General features: G+C 40.1%; 1 protein-coding gene across 2 annotated transcripts; it reads left to right on the top strand.

Moving 5' to 3' along the window:
• Positions 1-451: 451 nt before the first annotated feature.
• Positions 452-20,370, top strand: LOC110190316 (uncharacterized). 2 transcript variants are annotated; one of them, XM_086833597.1, is made up of 2 exons: positions 452-1,006; positions 12,593-20,370. In XM_086833597.1, exon 2 carries the CDS (start codon positions 12,607-12,609, stop codon positions 16,699-16,701), a length of 4,095 nt encoding a protein of 1,364 aa, XP_086689723.1. In that variant the 5' UTR covers positions 452-1,006; positions 12,593-12,606; the 3' UTR covers positions 16,702-20,370. The 2 variants fall into 2 exon arrangements, with proteins under 2 accessions (XP_086689723.1, XP_020816364.2); XM_020960705.2 differs by lacking the exon at positions 452-1,006 and adding an exon at positions 12,177-12,302.
• The last annotated feature ends 3,255 nt before the right edge of the window (positions 20,371-23,625 follow it).

Genomic DNA, 23,625 nt, shown 5'->3' with positions numbered 1-23,625 from the left:
CAAGTGGGCGCACTGCATACATATTAATATGTGGCATGAGTATCAAGTAATTTACTTAAGTATTTATAAACATTTATTTGGAAAGTTTAAAGAAATTTAAAGTCTCTAAAAAGTAGGCAACACTTAAGTGGGCGTCCTTCCTTTGGGGATCAAACTAAGTTAGTTGCAGAGGCTAGCACATGTTTCTGCTTGCACCACCATCCCCTCTCTTTGCTACTTTACTTTCTTTTTTTTGTTGCTCCGCCGAACGCCCCCGCGGCGAGAAGTAAACAAAATAGCAACAGAGCGTTGCCCGCCAAAGGTTGGGGGTGGCTCTGGGGGTGGTTTCTCTCGGCTTCGTGGGCTCTCCGGCTCGCTCTTTCTCTCTCTCAATCGCTTGTGCCTGTGTCTGTGTGTGGGTGTCGTCTGCATCCTTTGGCGGCAGGCTGGCAATTGGGAAAGCGGAAAAGCCGAGTCAGTCTACAGAAAACGCGTACGTGGTGCAGAAGTAGCCGCGGGTGGCTACCACAGCGTCGTTTTGGACTTGTCGGCATGATCAAATAAGTGTAACGCCCTGTACAAGTTCTGTAAGTTTTCAGCAACTAAAAAGAAAAGAAATAATAAGAGAAATTCAAAAGAAATCCAAATGAGAAGAAGCAAATGAAAGCCAAAACAAATACCAAATAAGAATCTGCCGATTTCAAAGTGTCCAAAGTGTTCGAAATGAGTGACAAAACCAATGGATTTGTAAGCCAATAACAATCAAAAAGTGGTGGAAAACACACAATCAAAATTGAAACTCGGATAACCAAGCTTATTTTGTATTTTTCTAAGCAGAAACGCTGTGCTAAAAGAAACCCAATAAAGTGCTTTAATCGTTAACCAAACTAATTAAGTAATAAATAATTGCAACATTTTGATACTAGCCCAAGACATGCCTTATCCAAGGATTTTCCGTTCGAAGCGCGTTTATTTTCGCAAAGGTTTACACTTAGGATTAAAGATGCTCTCTCTGGCCAGAGACATTGTGAGTCCCAGCTACCAAAAAAACTGCAACCCAAGTTAATGCAAATATATAACTGGAATATTGAACTAATACCGCTTGCATTGGCCACCTACCAACAAAATTAACGAAATTCTAATTGGCTGGAATAAAAGAAAATGTTAAAATTAACTCAAAATTGGCAAATTCATTAAAGTGTGTTGCTTAATGCTTTCGAATGCTTCAAAACTCCTCCTTAGACTCCATGCAATCAATGTCATTTTCCAGCTCTCAAATATATATTTTAATATATAAAAAAGGATTTTTATTAGAAAGAGCTTTGAAATTCAATTGATTGCATTTTAAATCCATAAACCTATCCATTGAGTCGCCTTCCCCTTAAACATAACCCTTCGTATGCATGTATGTATTAAAATATTTTTATATTATACTTGGAATAATATTTTACACAAGCTGCGTTACACTTAACATTTTTCAAGTTTAAAGTTTAAGGTAGTACTAAATTACTAAACATTTACAGAGAATATGAGAGAAAATATAGAACTGTAAACTATTTTCCTTGGCATTTAATTATTTATTAAATAATTAGTATATTGACAAGTATAAAAAGTAATGAAATATGTTTGTATTTTTATGTAAATAGTCATTATAATTTAAATTTGAATACCTTTAAAATGAGTTAAATTAAAGTGAAAGCTAGCGCAGAAAAGTATGCTATAATTTCCAAACAAAGAGAAGTTTACAGAAAAACGCAGATATATTCTTAGATTCTTAGATTTGGAGGACCCAAAGTCCTATCAAATGCCATGACGCATTACCAGAGACAGTGACAAACGAAGTTGGTAAATTTAATTGGATTAATAAATGGTGTGTTCTCCTCACACTCTCCTTTTTTTTATGAAACAAAAATGCACAATGCCTCCACTGATATAGAGATGTCATAAAGTTTTATTAATAATGAAAATTGTACTAAAAACGAGGCCAGCCGGAATGGGGCAATTTATTAAAAAGTCTCATTAGCTCTCCCACACACACACACACAGTCGCACAAAAAGTCGCGGGTTTTATCGCACATCGAGCATACGCCATGAGGTCCCCTTACGGGTGCTAATAACGTAAAAGCAAGAACAACAAAAATAATAATAATAATAATATGCCCGGTCCCCGGGATTGTGATAAAGTAAAATTTTTCGATATGGACATGATTAAAGCAACGGACTGCCCCATCAACTGACTGACTGACTGAGCACCACCACCCACTTTTTATGACGGGGCGGCGGCAATAACTGGGCCGTCGGAGATTAAGTATTTTTAATGCGACTGCGACTGACAATAAAAATATAAAAATTTCAACGATAACGTGAAAGCAACGTCAGCAGGCCAAATCAATTTCAATATATGAAGAAGATATATACATGTATGTATATCTATTGATATGCGTTTTGCATGTGTACATATGTACATGTATTGTAAATATCCAGCCGACTGATATTAAGTCACTTGCCATGTGCTCCTCCGGCAATATTTATTCGCTGAAAATCAATAAATTCTACACAGACACACACACCGAGCACATTTTTTTTCTCATTTTCTCTTTGCGCTGGCGCTGCGGCTCATTATTAATATAAGTATATATACATTGTATACATCTGTGTATATATAATTTTTTTACATTTTGATATTTCGCAGAGGGCCTCTGTGTGTGAGGGGCGAAAAAGCGGGGGTATTGGTCGGCTTAAGTGTTTTTCTATTACGCCTTTTGCCCGAATTCCAGCCAAATACACACACCAACACACTCGAACACCCCGAGTGCCATCGGCCCCCCAAACTCCCCCTAATATTATATTTGCTTTTAAATATTTTGATATACAGCCCACACACACAAATACATACACCCTGCCGTTGAAGCTCATACTGCACAAACACATACAAGGGCTGAGTTGGCAGGCATTTTCTCATAAAAATGTTTGTACACTGAAAAAAACTCAATGATCTTTAGAGAAGAAAGTTTGCATTTCTTACCTTGAGAACTACATGATCCTAGAATAATAAACATTTGGTACATCAAAATATATAAATTAGAGCAGCTTATATTAAAGAAGGACAAAAATGAGTAGATGAATTAAATGTATGAACTTTGCACTTACATTGAAAGCTATATCTTATATTCATACTTCTAGATACTTTTCTTCTCTTTATAGAAGGTTTAATCAATTAAATATTTAATTAATTTTTTATGTATTACCATTATTCAATTTATATTAATTTTTTGGCTTTATTTAAACATTGAAATTCCATTTTTGGAAATTGGTAAAAAGCAACCTGCTTATTTAGAAGTTTTAATGACTTTGAGAGATTTTAACTAAAGGATTAGATGAGTCATCAAGAAAATAACCTCTTTATATTTTAAGTTTTCAATTAATTACTTAACATTTTAAATACACTTGAAATTTTGCAATGAATTTTGAACTATTTAAAATGTGTAAATAAAATTCTAAGAAACATATTACTTGAATAGAAGGTCTTAAAAACGAATACAAAACAAAATGATTAACCCCTTCCAATAATGGCCTATTAAGGGTTACATTATTTTTGAAATATAATTTCCTTCTCAGAAAACACACATTTTTCTTTGTGTGTATACTCGAATAAGACGAAGTAGCTGCACACAAACACACAGGCACACAGAGGAAAACTTACAGGACTTGGCAAAATGTAACCCGCAGGCATTTTGGGTTAAGGGGGGCGGCGAGGGGGGCGTAGGAAGAAAAGCTAGTTGGGGGGCGGGCCACATGGCAAAAACTTTGAGCAGCAGCAGCAGCAGGAAAATAATGTAAAGGATGTGCCACCCAGGGCCACCATGGAGACCAAGCCGAGTGTAACTGGAAAATAATAATTTTTTCTCCCTTTTTCCCATTTTCCCCTACTCGCCATCATTTCTCTGTTTTCTCCGTGAAAACCCACCCACCCCCACTCCCCTCGCATTCATCCGACGCTGTGCTGTGTGCCTTCTGTATGTTTGCCGTTTCTTTTGAGTGTCAGAAATGGAAAAGAAAATAATTTGATGGTTTCATAAACTCGCTTCGGGGCCCCAGGCAGGGAGGCGTGTGTGGGTGGTGGTTTTCCCCCTAACTGTGTATGTGTGTATATTTCTGATAAAATTGCAAACTACTATATGCCTGTGTGTGTGAGGGAGGAAGAAGCTAGAATTTATGGAATTTTTCTGTTCTTTTTTGGATGAAAACTTCTTTGGACGATAGATTTCTTGCAAAATATTGCGTTGCATAGTTCGAAGGGGGGTTAAATCTAGATAAAAGCTCATCATGAAGCTGCAGATAAGACTAGATGATAATGGCGAATGTACACAAGGATCCCGACTCATTAGAGAAAAGGAAAACTTTTGGTCAAATACACTTGCAATATTATTAGACGAAAAAAAGGAAAAGAAAAAAAGATTATTATTATTATAATAACCCCTCCTTGGCCCATTTTTCTCCCTAGCTGGTTGGCTTATGTGTACACAGCATTTGTCCTTGTCTCTGTGTGTTTGGGTTTCATTATTAATTTTCCTCGTTTTTTCATATTTTTCGTATTTTTATTTTATCACACAAACACACACACTTGTATGGCTCGGGGGTGAAACGCACACACACACACACAGACACACAGCGAGTTTAGTTTATTGTACAAAATAATATTTGATAGAAAAAGAAATTTTAGTGGCCGACCGACAGAGATGGAAATAGTTTTTGTTGGCTTTTCGCTTTTCGGTTGGTCGGAAAATAGGTTTCTATGTGTGTGTACTGTGTGTGTGTTTAAGGGGGGGGGGGAATGAAAATGGGGTTGGGGATAAATTAATTTTTCACTTGGTCGTGGCCCATGCGCCATGGAGATGTGAAAGTGAAAATGATGGAGAAATATCAAACCAAAAAGCGAACGTTGAACGATTTTGAAGGTATCCCATCCCATCCCTTAGATACATATCCCTTCCCCCACCTCGTGTATACTATGTAAGTTTGTTTGTTTTCTGTACGCGTTCATTGGTTTCTAATGAGATTTCTTACTAATGAGCAGGGCACATAGAAACTGGAAATGTTTTTCCACTTTTTTCCCCATTTTTTTTTCGCTTGTCGTTGTAGAGCTTTAGGCGCAGGGAAAAGGAAAAGGAAATTCCACGAAATTCTGACATTTCGGATGATTACGACTTCGAAGGAACTCACGGGGGGCACTCACGTTATTTTCAATTATGATGGCCACAAATACTGCTCCGATTACTTACAATAATTCAATATGAAGCGTAATTAAAAGGTAGTTACCATTGGCTAGAGGACATAGGGTTTTTATACTTATAATTACCAGATATCAATCAGTACTTGACACTTAACAATGCTGAAACTCTGGGTTATTATACGATTTTTGATATCTAATCAATAGGAGGAAAAGAAAGATGAAATTTATTTAGTTTCCCATTAAAAAAGAAGTATATCATATGTCTATACTTAAGAAAAACTACTTTATTCATTATATCCCATAAAAAACAGCTTTTAAGCAATGAATTCCTAATGAGGACACCCCAAATCTGGACACATCAAAGAAACTAAGCATAACTTCTGCACTTCTAATAAAGCAATTTGTCGCACTCGCACACACATTTCCCGAGGAAAGGCGACACTGAAGTTTCCCCAACCCCCACCGTTAATTTCCTCCCTCGCACTCGAGTAGGAAAACCAACAGAGATCATTACTCCCAGAGTTGCGAGGGTGAGTTTTTCCATTTACTGACCCATTTCCCATTTACATTTTTGAGTCCACGCATAATTTCAATTTGATTTTCGTCGGAAATATTAATTGCATTCCGCCTTAAGGGCGGGGGTGTCCTGTCACGTGAGTGTGTGCCTCTGTGTGGGTGTAAACGTGGCATATGGGTCGACAGGGGCGTATCAATCATAAAACCGACAGTTCTCGCTAAGGGTGCGAGGTGGGCTGGCCAGCGCATGAATTTAAAATTAATAATTACTATTTTGGTGACCAATGGGTTGGGCGGTTATGGTGGTAACCTCACATGATCCATTATTATAATTTAGGTAACCGAAAGGTGTGACAAAAAATTCTTTCTGAGTTCGATACAACCCTTAAAAGTTAATTAAAACTTCGCAAAGCTATTTAAAAGCTTAATTTGATTAGTGCATTATATTTTGAAATATATTACTTTTATAATGAAATGAAAGTACATTATTCCTGAAAGAATTTTCTAATAGATTATTACTAAAATATCTAAAATATATTCTTCTAAGAAGTTCTTTAAGCAAAAAAAAAAACCAAACAAACTCCTAATTCTTTAATTATTTTTCATAGGGTTTTTGAATTCATTAAAAAATTATTCTCTATTTTCATAAATAAAGTAAATATACTACTACAACTCCATATTAAAGTAGATTTTACAAACTTTTCCTTATATGTTTAGCTGGTTATTAACACACAGACTGTTTATGATGCCAGCTAAATAGATTTCAGATAATACATGCCTTTCCATCAGTGACTTTTCATAATAATTTTAGATTTTCCTATCGAATTACACAAGTTAAGTATCGCAAATGTCAAACCATTTAAGTTTACAACAGCCTGACGGCGACATTTGCGTTTTGTTTACATTCCGCCTCGCCCGGCAAGGACATGCGCCTACGCAGGGGCTTCCCCTTTTTCGGGGGGGCTGTCCGTCTGTCTGTATGTGTGTGTGTGCGTGCGAGTGAGTGAAAGCGAAAGTGAAAGTGCCGGCAAAAGGCAAGTGGACAAGTGCGCCGACATGTGTGAGAGTGAAAGTCGATGGGAAAACCTTGACCACGACCACGACCAGGTCAAAATTGACCCAGTGGGTGGGTGGGGTCCGATCCGATCCGATTCCGATTCCTATTCCGATTGCCGACCAATGAATGCTCCTCCCCGCCGACTGTTGCTGCCGGACTACTGCTGCTCCCTTGGCCCCGTTCGTTCAACCGGCTGTGGCCAGTGGAGGGCCACACATGACACCGGCTGAAGAGCTGCTCCGAAAATATAGAGAGTCACTTTCGCGGCGCAGGCGCAGATACCGAAGGACGCGCTCGCAGGACTTCACTTTCGCTTTCCCGCCATGCGTGTGTGTGTGGAAAAAGAAAAACAGAAAAGTGAAAAATGGTGAAGGCAAAGGGGTGGCCAAGGTTGGTCACACACGCACCCACACATATGCACCTGCACACGAGTATCTTGCATTGAGTATCTTGTATCTTATAGCTCGTATCCATCCGTAAGTCAATCCGTCAATCGGGGAAAAGCAAACAATCACTACCTCCTCTCTCTGGGGAGAGTTTCTGACTCAGATTTATGGCAATGTGCAGTGGGGCAAGGGCTAATCCCTTTGGGGAATCGGTGGAATTTATATATATATATTTTTTTTTTTTTTTAATTTATAATTATGATTTTTCTCAATTTATTAGAAAGGAAATGCTGTATTTGTTCTGAGACTCTTAGGAATGTCATTTCATGCATTAAATCATTTGTGTCTAATTTAAATCGAATAATGCGGTTATAATAAATTTAAATTAATTAAAATTTATCAGGGTGGACTGATTTGTTGACATCTGAATTAATGTTTTCAATGTGATGACAAAGAAATGTGACATTTCTTTATATACTTTATGCCCATATCTTTTTAAACAATAATACTTTTGTTACAATTCTAAAGAAATATATTATCTTGCGGCTTTCTCCTTTACATGAAATATTTATATGCTAAGGAATTGTATTGCATTTAATAATGCTTTATTGCATAAGCCTTGTCACGCATTTAAGACACTTTTTCCTAAAAGGGTCTCCCTTTGTGCAATCCCTGTTCCTTAAAATAACTCTATTTAATCATATCATTAAGGAACAATTGAAAAAAACCTTTTGAGAAAATCCCTTAACAAGAGATTAGGGATAGTACCTACCTGGAAGTCCTTCAATTAACCAATTTCCAGTAGCAAATCAACCCCAAACCCTTTTAATTCTCCGAGTTATTTTCCTTTTTCGAACAACTCAAGTCAAGGAGTGCCTGCTTTGTTAGCGTCAAGGACTTGAAAGGATCCGAAACGAAACGAGCCAAGAATTTGTGACTCTTGCCGTTTGGGAGTGCATAAATTAAAATAACAAAAATATAACTGTCGCAGCCGGAACACCAATAACAACGATGGCGGCGGCACACGAACTGCTACTGCCACTGCCACTGCAGTAGGAAAAGAGGAAAAACAAATTGAAAATCCTATCGAACAATGATAAATTGGCACGACAACACCAACAGAATAATATCGGGGAAAAACATTCCAAGTTACGCGGTTGTTGCTCATTCGCTGTCCCTTTCCATATCGCTGTAGTTGTGGTGGTTAGTGAAAAATTCAAAAAAGAAAAAAAAGGGAGAGAGGAGGAAAAAGGAAAAGGGGCGGAGCAATAATGGTTTTCCGGGCAGCGCTGCTCAGTTGTCGCGTTGTGTGTGGACTTTTTTTAAGGGAAATTCTATGATTTTTGATATTTTGGGGTGTTTTATTGAGGTTTTTTTCGGGCGATATGTGCCGGCTTACCATGTGTGTGTGTGTGTGCATTTATGGAAAAACTATTAAACGATATAGAGGGTTAGGGTTCCCTCATATGTGTGTGTGTGGTTGTGATTTTAGTATCATTGCTATTTGCTGTTTTGATTTTCAACCGGCAACGGGCAATTGATAGCCGATATTTTTTGTTATTCCGCCGCGTCATGCGGCAGTTGACAACGAGCTAGCCACTTGGCAGGACACGATCCCGACACACGCCAAAAAATACACGAAATACGAGACACGAACCGGAAACGGAAATTGAACCAAGTGCACATGCGCAAAAGTGACTTGCAGAAAACGTAACAAGAGAACATCAAGTGATCACTACCTTTGAAATGAGTTTGCAAAAGGTGTTTAGTGAGATGTTGAGCGAGTGAACATAAAGAAAATATAAACGAAAAACAGTGATTATAAAGTGATCGTGGAAGAAGTTCACCAAACATTATTAATGAGTAGGTTTAAAATATCTATTACTTGTTTAGTTTAAATATTGTTAGTGGTTCTTTTAATAATAAATTTATTTAAGGATTATGCAATTTAAAGAGAAATTGGTTCATAAATATTATAAATGAGTTCTTATGAGTTATCCTCAATCACTTTTCTTGATTATAATATCAGTTTCTATATTTGGTTTTTAACTTAATTTAAGTTAAATAGAATAATTATTTTCATCTTATGAATTAGTTCTTCAAGAAGAAACAAAGTAGGAATACTAAGATCAAGCTTACTTTGAGTTGATAGATATAATTTTTAGTGGTAGAAAGTCAAGAAAGTCAAGTAATGACTGACTTCCAGTTTTTTTTCTATTTCAACCTTGTATTAATTCATGTCAGAATTTGTGAAATATCCTTAACCAGGGGAACTTAAGCTAGAACCAATCTGATGTTATTGGTTTCCCCTAGGCCAGTGTCAAGATTATATATATATTCTCACTTCTTGCCCTTAAGCCCCCAACCCAACCGAAAAAAAAAATGGTTTGATGTGTTGGTTTGGCAAATTAGCCGCTTCTGGTGTGTGGAGTCTCGAAAATATACAATATACACACGAGTATATACAGTGAGTCAAGGAGTACATGGTTTTGTTTACACTCTGTTGGCATTTTCATTTGGAACATTTTTCTCGGCATCCTCTCTCCACCATCCAGCATCCGAGCTTCTGAGATGGAAGGCAGGCGAAAAAAATCAAATAAAATAACATCAAACTACCTTAGGCTTTATAAAAATCCCAAGCAAAATACAAGCAACACTCGCCGCCCACACACACACACACACACTAAGACCTCGTCCTTAGCCAGGACCAACTCACATAGATACGCTCGCACCGAGAATTCAAGAGAAATGCGCACATCCTGGCAGGCATTTTTGCTTAACTCCTCAAAGTACCGGGCGGAAGGGTCAGGGGTTAAAAGGAGCGAGCGGCGGGGAAAGGGGAAAAGTCCTGAATTGTATAAAAACAAAGTCAACAACAACAACGACAACGACAACATGTAGCAAGAGAACCAATTTCCAACCATGGAAACTTAATTTATGTCTGCAGCATAGTTGAGAATATTTTTCTTTTCTTTCGCTTTTCCTCCACTCTTCCTGTGCCAACCGCGTCTCCCCCAAAAACCCCTATTGCCTTTTAATACCCTTGCAAAGGGTATTCTGAGTTTTTTTAAGGCTTTAGTTACTCACTATTAATTAGCTTTGATTAAACAAAAGTTAAAAAAAAAATAATATTTATAAACGTAAAAGGAATAAATATACTTTAAATTTATTTTTAATAATTTAATAATAAAGGATATTTTTAAGTTTATTTAAACTATATAAAGATGCTTACAATATTTTGAATATAAGATAATCCTACTTAAAACTCCTCATTATTATTGAATATCACATAGAAACCCCTTCTAAATATTAAAGTTTTTGTTATTCCCATAAATTCTTGTATATCTTAAACAATAATAATAATTTTGTTAAAGCTTTATTTAATATTTCAAAAATAGGTCCCTTTTTTGAATTCGACAAAATATATGTAGTTTCTCAATTATCAATAATGTCAATAATGGTATATCATTAATTAATGTAATAATTATCTAATTATATATAATATTTTATAAGTAAAGGGTATTCAAGACTTCGTAATTCCTTACTCTCTTACCCTGCCTGCTAGCTGCGTCTCCTTGGGCTTTCTCCTTTTCTGCCTGCGCTCGAATAGGAAAAAGAAATTTTCGGTTTATTTCGAAAAATTTTCCCATCCTTCCTTTCAGACCCCCCCCCCAACCTCCCATTTCCCTGGCATTTTTCCTGGCTTTCACCCCCTACCCCAAACTTTCTCTGCCCTTCTTCCTTTTTGCTTTTCTTGAGAATCAAATTTATTTTACCAAGTCATGTTGAAGAAAATTTTTATAAGTTTTATGCTTGGCTCAAGTGATGGTTTGGGGGGTTAGAGGGGGAGGACAAATTCGTATATGTGTGTGTGTGCAAAAAGTTTTCTGTGTACACCCACTCGCACACCCCCACCCACACACACACATACTAGCAGGAAAATAAGCAAAATTTGTATTCCTTAAATCGGATGACTTTGTATAAATTTTCGTGTGCGCCACAATGGGGTTGTGTGTGTGTGTGTGTGTTAGTAGTGGGTGGCAGCTGGGGCGCCTAGTAAACAAACAGAAAAAAAGCAAACTTTTCTTTTATATATATTTGTATATATATATATATGGATCTACGTATACGTATATAATGGAAAAATTTTTCATAGAATTTGCACAAAAATGAAAAAGTGTGGCCGCAGCAAAATGATGGCGTGGGGGTGTGGGAATAATGATGATGGAGAAGAGGAATAAGAGAGGCAGAGAGAGAGAGAGAGAGAGAGAGAGAAGGAAGAAGAGAAGGAGAAGATGAAGGAGGAGAAGAGGAAGCAGAAGGCGGACAGAAGCAGAAAAATGAAATTAAGCGCATACGGAAATGAGACACAAATATTCTGCGTGTGTGTGTGTGTGTGCGGGCTTATGTGTTGCCCGTTTGTGTGTGTGCGTAGGGACAGAAAAAGAAGAAGAATAAGAAGAAATATTTGAGTGGCATTCAGTTCCAAGCCAAAACTAAAATTGAATGGAATCTCTGGCCAAATATTCTGTAATTTTTTTCCTTTCTCCATTTGGCTTTCCTTTTTTGCACAAATAATGCGATTTAAGCCGCAGGTCGTATATTATGTACACTGCGGAAAATGAGAGTATAAGGGAATGAAATATAGCACGGGGTCCTTCAATAAGTCTTTTATTCTTGATAAGTTAAACTGAGAATTATAAAACCATGAATTTCAGTGAAAAATAATACTTAACTACTTGGTAAAACAATAAGGATATTGTAATTTTAAGTAATTTAGGTATTTAAATATTCATCGAAGTAAATTAAATAACTTAATAAGAATTAATACAAATAAGAATTTGAAATCAAATTATATGCAGTTGAAAAGTATGCTACAAAATGGTAATTCTTACGAATGAAAACTTTTTTATTTCAAGGTTAAAAAGTAATATTTTCTTTTTAAAGTTTGACAGATTTTTCCAAGAATATAAAAGAATGTATCCCATTTTAAGCACTTTTGAATCTTTTTAAAAACCTTTAAATATATTTAAATGGCCTTGGAATTAAACTCAATTTTAAAGGACGTCAAAAATTATTCAAAAACATATTTTGAATTTTGAATTCACCTGTAAAATATATTTTCTGCAAGGTAAAAATAAGAATTACATATCCTAGAGTAATTTTATTGTATAGTTACTTCTTTAAGTACATATATTAATTAGTATTGTGTTACCTCGTATTGCTTTATTTATTAAAACTACATTCCATATGGTGGCTTTATACATACATACATGCATATATATTAAACATATCCTCTCAATACCCCCAATCCCTTTTCGAGACTGCCCTCCCGCTAGCATGGCTTCGACTTCAATTAAAAAGTTCTTCACTATAATATTTCCCCTTCTCGTTTTCCCGACTTTCCCTTTATCCCCACAGTAATATCATCCAAAATGGCTGCATCCATATATGCCACCCCACCGCCAGATCTGAGCAGCGAGGACACTGCTCTCTCCGACGTCTCCAACTCATCGACACTGAACACGAATCGCAACAGCAACAACACACATGAAGCCACAGGAGCAGCATCCCGAGAAACAACAGAAGCAGCAGCACCACCAGGAGGGGGAGGAGAAGCCGGACCAGGAGGAGCTACAGGAGTGGGAGCAATTTCACCCGTCGAGCACTTGGTCAAGCCAATGGAGCTGGAGCTGGAGCCACAGCCAGCGGGAAGCGGCACAACTGAGCCGGAGCCAGAGCCAGAGGAAGGGCACAAGGATAGGGAGGAAGCGGAGGAAGAAGAGGAGGTGGGAGATGCTCACATGGCCACCATGGCGGCAGCCATGCAGCTGCAACTGCTAGAAGCTCTGAGTGATGCGGCCAAGAAGCGACGCAAGCAACACAATCCCAGTCGCCTGGAGGCACTTAATCTCAGCGGCGAAGCCTCGGGTCAAAAGCGAGGTGACCCCACCGTGGACTACGAGGAGAAGCTGTCCAAGATGTTCCTACCCAAGTCCATTGAGCAGCTCAAAGAGACCTTCGAGCTGCTGCAACAGCACAAGCAGGAGGAAGAGCAACACGAACCCGGACCGGAACCGGAAGCCGAACCAGAACCTCAAGCCGAGCCAGAAGCGGATGCCAGGGCAGACATATCAGAGCAAGCGAGCAAGGAGCGGGAGAATCCCTACCACACCTTCTGCAAGCAGTGCGGTGAGAACTTTGAGACCGAGTTTAAGCTGAGCCTGCACATGCTGCAGGACCATGGCGAAGATCGGGTAGGCGACCAGGATCCCGCCGACTTCCTGGCCTCCATCAAGGTGAAGCTCGAGCGAGCCGAAAGCCCTAATCCACAGCAGGAACATTCGATGCAGCTGCAACAGCAGCAGCACGACTTGACCAATGGTCATGGCAAAGACTTGGACCGCGAGCAAGAGCATTGGTTCCAGGCCATGCAGCAGGCACAGGCCCATCATCCGCATGCTGCCCAGATGCCGCCGGCGTTTCCCTTTCCCCCCGAGGCTGCACTGGGAGTGGGTCCAGCTGGTTACCTGCCCCTGCTGGGAATGTCCGGGTTTCCGGGAGTCGATGGCCTGAACCGACCGCCGTTGCGGATCTTCAATCCCGAAGCCTACTGCGAGCTGTGCAATAAGGAGTTCTGCAACAAGTACTTCCTCAAGACGCACAAGGCCAACAAACACGGCATCTTTGATCCCGTCGGCGAGCCCAACACCAACAACGCTTCCAGCCATCACAACAACAATAACAACAACACCACTAGCAGTAATAACAACAACAGTGGTCACCCCACCAATCCCGGCATGAGTTCCATGAGCCAGATGTTCCAGCTTCAGCGAGAGGCGAACCAGGTGCCCAAACAGGATCAGGTTACGGCCAGCGGAGGAGCCTCCGCTCCTCCCGTCGCTACAGTGCACTGTGACATCTGCTCCAAGCGCTTCACAAATGTCTTCGCCATGCGTCGCCACCGGGCCAAGCAGCACGACTCACTGCCCTCCGCTCAGGATTCACCCAATTCCCAGACCCAGACACCGACGCAGTCACAGTCGCAATCCCTGCGCGGCAGTCCCAACGAGCCACCGCAACAGACCATAAAGCAGGAAATGTTGCAGGAGGCGGAACAGCTTAAGCCATACCAGTTGCCCGAAGGCTTCCGCGAAGACTTCACCTTGGAGCAGGAGGAGCTGAGCTTCGTGCCGCCGCCCCGGAAGCTGCCGTCGCACCTGCAACAGCAGGCCAAGGAGGCCAACTTCAGTCCGGACAAGCTGCGTCGCTTGGGCGTTCTGTTCCCGGAATTTTATTGCGAACTGTGCCACCGCGAGTACGCCAACAGGTACTTCCTGCGCACCCACAAGTGGAAGCGACATGGCCTTTTCGTGCCACCAGAGGATGTGACACAGCAGCAAGCCGGCAAAGATGAGGGCCAGATGAGCGCATGGCCCTTCATGCCGCTCAACCTGATGTTGGCCAAGGCGGCGGCAGCCTCCATGGATCAGCAGGAGCTGGACCAGGAGGTAGCGGAGGCGGATGCAGACACTGAGCAGCCCAGTAAGCGGATAAAGCTGGAACAGCAGGAGTCGTCGCCACCGGAGGGCTACGACGAGGAGAAGCTAAACGGGTCGGTGGTGGGACTGCAGAATCTTCAGAAGCTCCAGTCCATGCTGCAGCAGCTAAACGACATCAACGGTAAGCGTCCCTTGCCCTGTCACCTTTGCGGCAGGGAGCTGGAGAACCAATATGCGTTGAGGGCTCACCTGATGACCGAACACGCGGGTCAGATGCAGCTGCCCATGCCCATTCCCATTCCCCTGCCCGATCAGCAGGCGACCCATCCCATGGCCGGCTTGTATCATCCCCAAACACCGCCGGGTCCCGGGGCTAGGACATCGCCCATCGGCGACCTTCGCTGTCAGCAGTGCGATCGGGATTTCGCCACGGCCCAGGAATTTAAGCAACATATCGCTGAGGTGCACATGGGTGGCCGGAATGGTGGACTTGGTGGCAGTCCCCTGCGCGAGGGTTTCTTTACCCCGGATAGGCCGGTGCCGCCGACAGCTGGGCCCGGAGGAGCTGTGCCAGCCGGTGCTCCACCGGGCAATCGTCCAGCTTACACCATTACTCCAACCAGTAGCTACTGCGAGATCTGCAACAAGGAGCTGTGCAACAAGTACTTCATGAAGACGCACATGCAACGGATGCACGGCATCGAGATCGAGAACGGAGCCCAGATTGGCGGCGTGGTGTGCAACATTTGCAACAAGGAGCTCTGCAGCAAGTACTTCCTGCGAGTGCACAAGCACAACACTCACGGGATCATTGAAGAAGGCTCTCCGCTGCCGCAGCCGAGGGGTCAGAACGGGGTCAAGATGGAGGCAGCCGCCGCAGCAGCAGCTGCCGCAGCTTCGCAGTCTCAATCACAGCCAGGGGCAGCTCAGCCGCAGGATCAGGAGATGAATGTCTCGCCGCCCACAGTGGAAGGCAGTTCCAACTCCAGTTCATCCGGCACAAGTCACGAGGTGTGTCCGCTGTGTTCGAGGCAGTTCCGTAGCTTCAAGTGGCTGCGTTCGCATCTGATGAACGAACATGGATCCGCGGGAGTGGAACGCCTCCGAGAGATGGAACCCACTCAGTCCTCGGGACGCAGCAAGCCCAACAGTCCCACGCTGAAGATACCCAATGGCAGTGGTAATGGCAACCCTACTCAAGCGGGATCGGGAGCTGGAAGTGCCGCTCCCAATCTCGCCCAGGCCCTGCAGAACCTCAATGCCCAGCACCTCTTCGGCCAGATGCAGCAGCAGCAGCAGCAACAGCAGATGCCCAAGATGCCGCCTCTGCCGCTGCCGGGGATGTTTGGCGAGCAGGCGGCCAGGTTCAAGGAGTACCAGTGCTCACTGTGTCCCTTCACCACGCCCTACTACGCCTTCCTCTTCATCCACGAGCGTTCCCATGCGCTGCTCAACAACGGAGGCGAAGGCATGGAACTGCCCATGGAGACACCGCCACAGCAGCCGGCAAGGAACCCGGGAAAGTCACGTAGCAAGTCCAGCAAGGCGGCAGCTGTAGTGGCACCTCCAGAGCCTGCGGAACTCACTGTGGAGCCCACCAACCTCAGCACCTCGGCTCCTAAGATCTCGCCGTCAGCCGGGTCTCCGGCCAACTCCTCCCCCAAGGCAACCAGCTCAACAGTTTCTCCCAAGATTCAACGCCGTAGATCCTCCTCGAAGCCACCGACCACGCCCAACGGATTGGCCAGTGGCAACAATGGAATCGGAGTCGGAAACGGAAGTGGTGGCCACCGCTCGGCAGCCACCTCGCCCTTCGAGGGCTGCGGGGACCTGGCCAACGGTAGCGGCAAGCCGGCAAGCTACGCACAGCCGGATCGGGCAGAGGAAGCATATCAGATGCAGGCCTTCCACCTGCAGCCCGCCGACGCCGACTCGGAGATGCAGTTTGCGCCGGCCCTGGTCTACCTGCCGGTGCGGGTTCGGGCCTCAGAATCGGCCACGCTCAGCTTCCGGCTAACACCGGCCTAAGGTGCAGCATGCAACAGGTGAATAGTGTTGCCAGCAGCAGTGTAAGTTACAACCCATAGTCACCTTCCAGAAAACTTTTTGGGGCCTTGGTCATTGCATTTCCCAATACCAAAGATTCGATTTTCATAAAGTATTTTACGAGTTCAATTCATTTTCAAATAAAGAGTGACCAAAAGCCCCTAAGAGAATCACAAAATAGTTAAGCAAACGAAGTTAGGAACATGAACAAGACAAAATAGTGGAACTACAAAAGACTGAGTGCGCATATTAGTTGAGCTCATAATTAAACTTAAATATACAACAACAAAAATTAAACCCTGATAACAACAATAATAATCGATCAATATCTACGCCCAAGTTTGCCATGTCCAACATGGCCAACTGATCAAGAAATCTATAGCCTATAACTCAACAAGAACAAGTCCGTTTCAGCTGGCAACACTGTGCTAACCGTCGAAATAAGATATATATTTTGATAGACGCATGACATAGCATAAAGCATAACATACCGCAACCTATAACATATATCTCTAGTGATTAACTATCAAAGTTCCTATGCGTAATCGTAGTTTATCGTAAACGAAAGAATCGGAGTTCGTAGACGTCGGAGGAGAGGAATCTAAATACGTACATAATGCATAAGCTGGACAGGCGGAGGAGAGGTGGATGAGGGAGAAAGGAAAAGTACTATATAGTACTATATATGCCACTTAGAGGGATATAAGTATATCGCAGTAGAAGCAGCAGCATAAAATCAAAATTTAAATTATACACTTCTCATCTAGATATGGCTATTTGGGTTTTAGAATAGGGCGGACAGATCCCCGGGGGATCCCAGCACGCAAAGGAATATATATGTATATGCTACGATCATATATATATATTTATAGGCATTTAAACGATACAGTATGGTAAAGCTTCAGCACAAAACAAATTGCTCAAAGTCAGGATCTTTATAGCGAAGACTATACACTCTTAGGATGTTCTGAACGAAGGCCCCGATGGAGATCTGCACTTACTTTGATTGCCACACTCTCTATAAAGCTATATCCAAGGAATGTCTTCACTTAAAACATATATTTCCAGCGCACAATGTGTACATACAAGTTGTTAAAGATATAGTTCAGATATCCGATAGAAAGGGGCAGGGACGGAAAGAGAGAGAGAACTAGCGCCAGATGGTAAAAATTAAGAACATTTAAACAACTCAGGGCAAAAGTACAATGACCATTAGTACTTTTTTATACAAGAACATATTAAAAAAAAAGCAAAACGTAAACAATTAAATATTACCAATATAATAAATTAAATATATATTATGAAACGTTAAAAAAGATAACAAAAATGCTACCTCAGACGGACTTGAAAACAATAATTTAAATAAAACCAGAATTTATAGAAGAAAGTCTATGAAAATTTAAAGAAAACTGCAGCAGATAAAATCCCCTAAAGATAAATAAAATTTTTTTATATATTTTATTTCACATATTCCTTATGATTTAATGAATTATTTTAAGTTTAAGCATTCCAAAGATTAAAGACACAAGCTAGTCGCATAACTAAGAACCAAAGCATTCTAGTCAAACGTTTAGAAATAAACATAATAGTAATTATAATAACGATAAACCCGAAGCCAAATCAGATCCATCAACTCATCCGTTTTGGGTGGCGACTCTCACAGATTATTTTGTAGTATTTAAGGAATTTGTTCTTCGGTGAGAGGAGCTGCCCGGGGCGAGTTGATGGTTTCAAGGACGAAAACAGGGACCGGCGAAGATCTATTTGCTATATTCGAAATTTTCTTTTTTTAAAAACGTGTGTTTTTTAAAATGCTGCGTGCCTTTTAGCAAATACTTTGCCGAGTCCCGACAAAAACCCCCAAACATTTGAGCTCTTAAATCGAAATGAAAATAAATATATAGCTACAAATATAGATGGTAATTTTATTTTATATATTCTACTTAATTATTAGTTCTTATATATTATTTGAAATGTGTGTATATATGTACGGAATAAATGTCATTCAATTTGTATTTGTTAAACTTGAGTTTCTATTATTTTATTCGAAATTCTGATTTCCCCCTTGAACAAAAAGCCACCATGAATTTTTATTTTTTACCCCGATGGAAGTGTGCCAGACTCGAGCCGCAGGCAGGGTTACATTTGTATATCTCAAGGTCTTAAAAAATCGGAATCTTCAACTTATTGACTGTGAAGTTGTCGCCGATAGGGGAAGACCTTTGTTTTCTTTGTTTTTTGGGTTTTTTGGGTAAGTTCTCATAGGGGACCTTCATCTTTCGGGGTGTCATATGCTGGTCCAACGCCTTGGCAACTTCAATTATTAAATTGCCATTTAATTCAATTTGTCAACAATGGTTTGAGTTCATATCTGCAACTTGTGTTAAAAACTAAGTCCCCAAGCAGCTGGCTTTTCTTTTTTAAATATTTCCAAAAAGCAGCACCCTCATGAAAAGAAAAGGAAAACTGTTTCCGGTTCCTGGGACACACACAAACACACTGACCAGCAACCCCTGATTAGTATGTTTGCATTAAAAAATACATCTATATGAATAGAAATAAAAAAACAGAGGTATGCGATAACAAAAACCCAGCATGGTCATGTGAGGGTCAAGTTTGAGGGTCGGGTCAGCAGCTGCAGTTCTAAAAAATTTCAGTCGTAATATCCAAAAAAAAATAAAAACCAAAAATCGATACTGCTGTCGCAATGCCACTGGCCTTTATCAAATGCAGCCACCCTCTGAATTTTCCTCTCGATTTTCTCCCATTTTTGGCAGTTAATTATTTGTCACGTGTCCATGCAAATTTCATCTCATTGATTACGGCCAGATATTCGATACTTTTCCGGCATGTAGCTGCAATTAAAGATTGACTCAAGCAACAACCCCCAGCCAGGTTGCCATCTAGGGGGATGGGATGGATGGTGGTAGGCAAATCTGGCAAATATTTTTCCCAATTTATTCCGAAATATTTTCTATTGAATTTTTATGGCAATTTGGGAAAATCGTCTGCCAGCAGAGTAACTATTTTTAGGGCGCAAACAATTGACCAAAATGCAGCCTCACCCCGTGGGGTTTCTGCATCGATTTAAGGGTGTTCCACCGCTATTTGCATGTTTAAAAGTGAACTGGAAAAATTGCAATTTATGAAAAATGTAATGAAAAGAAATAAGGAACAAAAATTGCATTTGCCAAGGGTGATTTAGGCGCAACCCCCGAAGAAATGCTATGCAAATTATTTATTTCATTTTTGGCTTGAGTCTTGGCAATGGCTTTCCATTTTTATTTATTTCGTTGAATTTTCGCGTGATTGCAACCCCCAACCCCCCTCAAAAAAAAGAGAGCGCACAAATCAAAAGAGATAAGCGAATATGTTTTATAAAACAAAAAATCTAATTAAATTTTACAAATAAAATCCAAAAAACAACTTGCAACGTACCTTGAGCATAAATCAAAATTTTGTACGACCACGCCGGATGCAAGTCCGGTAAGGTTCACAGCAAAAAACGACAACAAAATCAAAAAATACAATTTTAGAGCATTAAGCACAAAACAAATTACACTCTTAATAAATATTTTAGTTGTAGGCTTAAGAAGAAATAACAAAATACTTTGGAAAATAATTATTTAATTGATGTTGAAGTTGGAACCAGAGGAGGAAGATAAAGAAAGCAACACAAAGACGTGAAAGAGCGCAAAATCAAAAGCCACGAGCAAAAATCAAAACAAAATTAAATTTAAATTTACTATAAATTAAAAACCAAAACGAAACCGAAAACAAAACATTTATTTAGCAATTGGCAAATGTATGAGATATATACACTTATATATATCGATATATATATATATATAACATATATTTAAACAATTTTACTTTGTTATTACGTAAAAACTATGTGTGAGGCAAAAAAATCAAAAGAAACGCAAGGCAAACTTGAACAAAATAATTTATATTACGATATATGTGAAAATGTGAAAGAGCAGAGAATCAAAAATGGGAAGAAACGGAAGAAAAACCAAAATTTTTTCATTTCATTGTAAGTGAGCATTTATCAAAAATTGTATGTGTTTTAAATTGATTATATTAAATATATATACAAATACATATAAATAAATTTAAAACTGCGTCATCTGGGAGGTGTCCTCTGGCAAAGGAGGCAAAAATCAAGGAGTTACCTCTCCTAGAGCTCCTACAGTTCGACTTCTGCGAAGCGAATGCACTCGGGTACACAAGTGTCATCATCTCGAGCTTTAAAAGTGCTTAGGTCGCCCTGCGATTCCTGTGATTCCCCATTCAAAGTCGGCGAGGGACTTGTCTAAGCTGATTCTGCGACCCTTGAGACTGGAATGCAACCCACACCGTCCTCTGAAGCCCACATCACTCCCAGCTAACATGAGGGAAATTTCAACTTTTCCGAGTTTTGACATTTGCTTTCAGCTTTTCAATATCTGCACAAGGAGGCAGGGATGAACTAAAAGCACTGAGAGAAATATATGATCACTACTTAAGGAGGTTTTTTATTAAATTCATATTTTAAGGCATGGAATTAGCATTGCTTGGATTTGTTGATATAAAAGGTAAGATTTTAAATACATTTCAACGTTATAATTAAATTGTATTATTAAATATTAAGTCAATGAAATTAATTAAGTATCTTTGAAGTTGGGATTACGTACTCTAAAATCAATTTCCCTTAATTAAATGCATAAATTTGTATGAACTACATCAGCTTCTTCAGTTAAATAATCCCATTAATGCATTATCTAATTACTAACCAAAACAATACTACGCAATGGAAATACTCTCCAGTGTGACTCTAATTTTATCTCAGTGCATAGGTCAGAAGAGGCGGCAAAAGGAAACTTAATCCTCCACCGGCAACTGAAGATGGTCCTGCCATTTTGCTTGTTGCTACCCTCTAAGCAGCTCGAGCATTGCGAAATCAAAGTATGTCAATATTTGTATTACATGGGACAGTCACTGTAGCCGTAATGGGCAACAACAATGCCCGTGGAAATGTCTTATCAATAATTTTTGTTAAGAATGCGACGAAATCAATTCCGATCGGGGGAGCTGGAGTTGTGCGTCAGGCGGCGCGTGTTTCTGACAGCTCCATAGTTTCCTTGTCTCTTGTCTAACCCCCGGACGAACTTCCACTTCCTGGAGGAAACAAACTTGTTCATAATTTTCGGGCTGACAAGTAAAGGGAATATTCTGGACACAAATTTTCGGGTGAAAACATCAAAATGGGTGGGTATTATAAATGTTCACAATATGTGAACAAACAGTTTGGAAAAGTTTCGGGTACAGTTGCCGAGAACTTTTAGCAGGCTAACATTAAAGTTTTACTCAGTTTGAATTGGAGAAAAGATCAACTAAGTAAGCAAACATTTAATGAATAATACGAAAATGTATAAAGTAAAAGAATAAAGTATTTTATGTTATATAAACCTTTCTCTGTTCCATCTATTCTAATTAAAAACCCATCCTTTACACATGTATGTACATGTCGCCTATCCTTTCCTTTTAATGGATTTTACTTTGAAACCATCCATCAATAACAGCAATTTCTCAAAAACTTTGGGAATTAAATTATTGTTTTCGTTGTTCTTTTTAGATGGATTGTGTGTGGAAAATTAGTTTTTAATCGATTTGACAGAGCTTCGCACGCAGGCCACACTGGTCACAAATTACAGGCCCGAAATACTCATTGAACGCCATTAAAGGCCACAGTCAGGACATTGCCCACTTATTCCACATGTGCACGAGTGTGTGTAGCCATACATACACACATTTACAAGTAATTTCAACTCTCAATTAAATTGTTTAGGCGGCGCCAGGCGCAAACAACAATTTTTGTTGTCACCATATGCTTTGGAAACGCTTTCCATTTTCAGCTACATTTTCAGTACCCCTTAAAAAGCGGCAATAAAAAGTATTTCGGTTTTGAGGAAAACCTGAAGAACTTTTTTTTTAACTTTTAGCTTGGTTAAGTGACATTTCATAGTTTTAAAATAAGCCATACATCTTTCTTATGAAAGTTATATTTAAAAAATCTCTTTAGAAATGAAAAATCCAGGGTATTCCATATTTGAAACTATGTCTAACTTCCCATCGTGCTTTTATGGGACTTCGTTTCATTGACCGCTTGCCCCCGAGTCCTTGGAATGTGTAAAAAAAAAAAGGGAAACCCCAATTCTCGGGTAAGCACAAACAACCGCTACAAACTTTAATAATTTAACTTATGGATTTTTTTCGGCGCTATTTAGGGAGCTGGGGTAAGTATTTGTTATTTCGTTTTCTCATTTTCCAAATGTATATCGCGGAAGGAGCGGGGGTGGGTTTTTCATTTGTTTTCCCCCTGGCATATGCACATTAGTCCTGGAAATGCGGCAATTTAAATAAATGACGCAAAAGGACACGCACCAAAGACGAGTGGTGGCAGTAGGTTTCCCCTAATGACTTTTCAGAACGCAACTAAAATTGGTCTGGCTTTTCTTTTTTGCATAAATTTTTATTGAGGTCTCGCATTTTTAACTGGAAAATGTAACAAAATGGAAGGGAATTCAGGGGACACATTTTCTGACAAAAATAAATTGTTAAATGTTGTTTTTTCAAATTATTATGGCTTAGATTGTATTATAATGTAACCCAGTGTCCTGTCACGGCGCTCCATATATGTTTTCCTTTTCTGCCGAAAACAAAAAGCTATAATTTTCAATGAAATCAATCTTAATTTTAATTTAAAACGTACTTGTAGTACTAACAAATGTACATATATTACATAATCATTAGAAGATAGAGATAGAAAGAGTGTTACAAAGCTGCAACTCATATCCTTGACGGTTTAAGAAGACTTTCCCAATTTTCCGAACAGTAAATTTTGGTTCAAGGATTCACCTTGAA

Source organism: Drosophila serrata, unplaced genomic scaffold, assembly GCF_035046125.1.
Source record: "Drosophila serrata isolate PLE 108 unplaced genomic scaffold, ASM3504612v1 contig_272, whole genome shotgun sequence".
Classification (NCBI taxonomy): domain Eukaryota; kingdom Metazoa; phylum Arthropoda; class Insecta; order Diptera; family Drosophilidae; genus Drosophila; species Drosophila serrata.
This window is presented reverse-complemented; position numbering and strand designations above follow the sequence as displayed.

Bases quoted from the DNA above. Each gene is read 5' to 3' on its own strand.
- LOC110190316 (XM_086833597.1), top strand. From the start codon at position 12,607: ATGGCTGCATCCATATATGCCACCCCACCGCCAGATCTGAGCAGCGAG.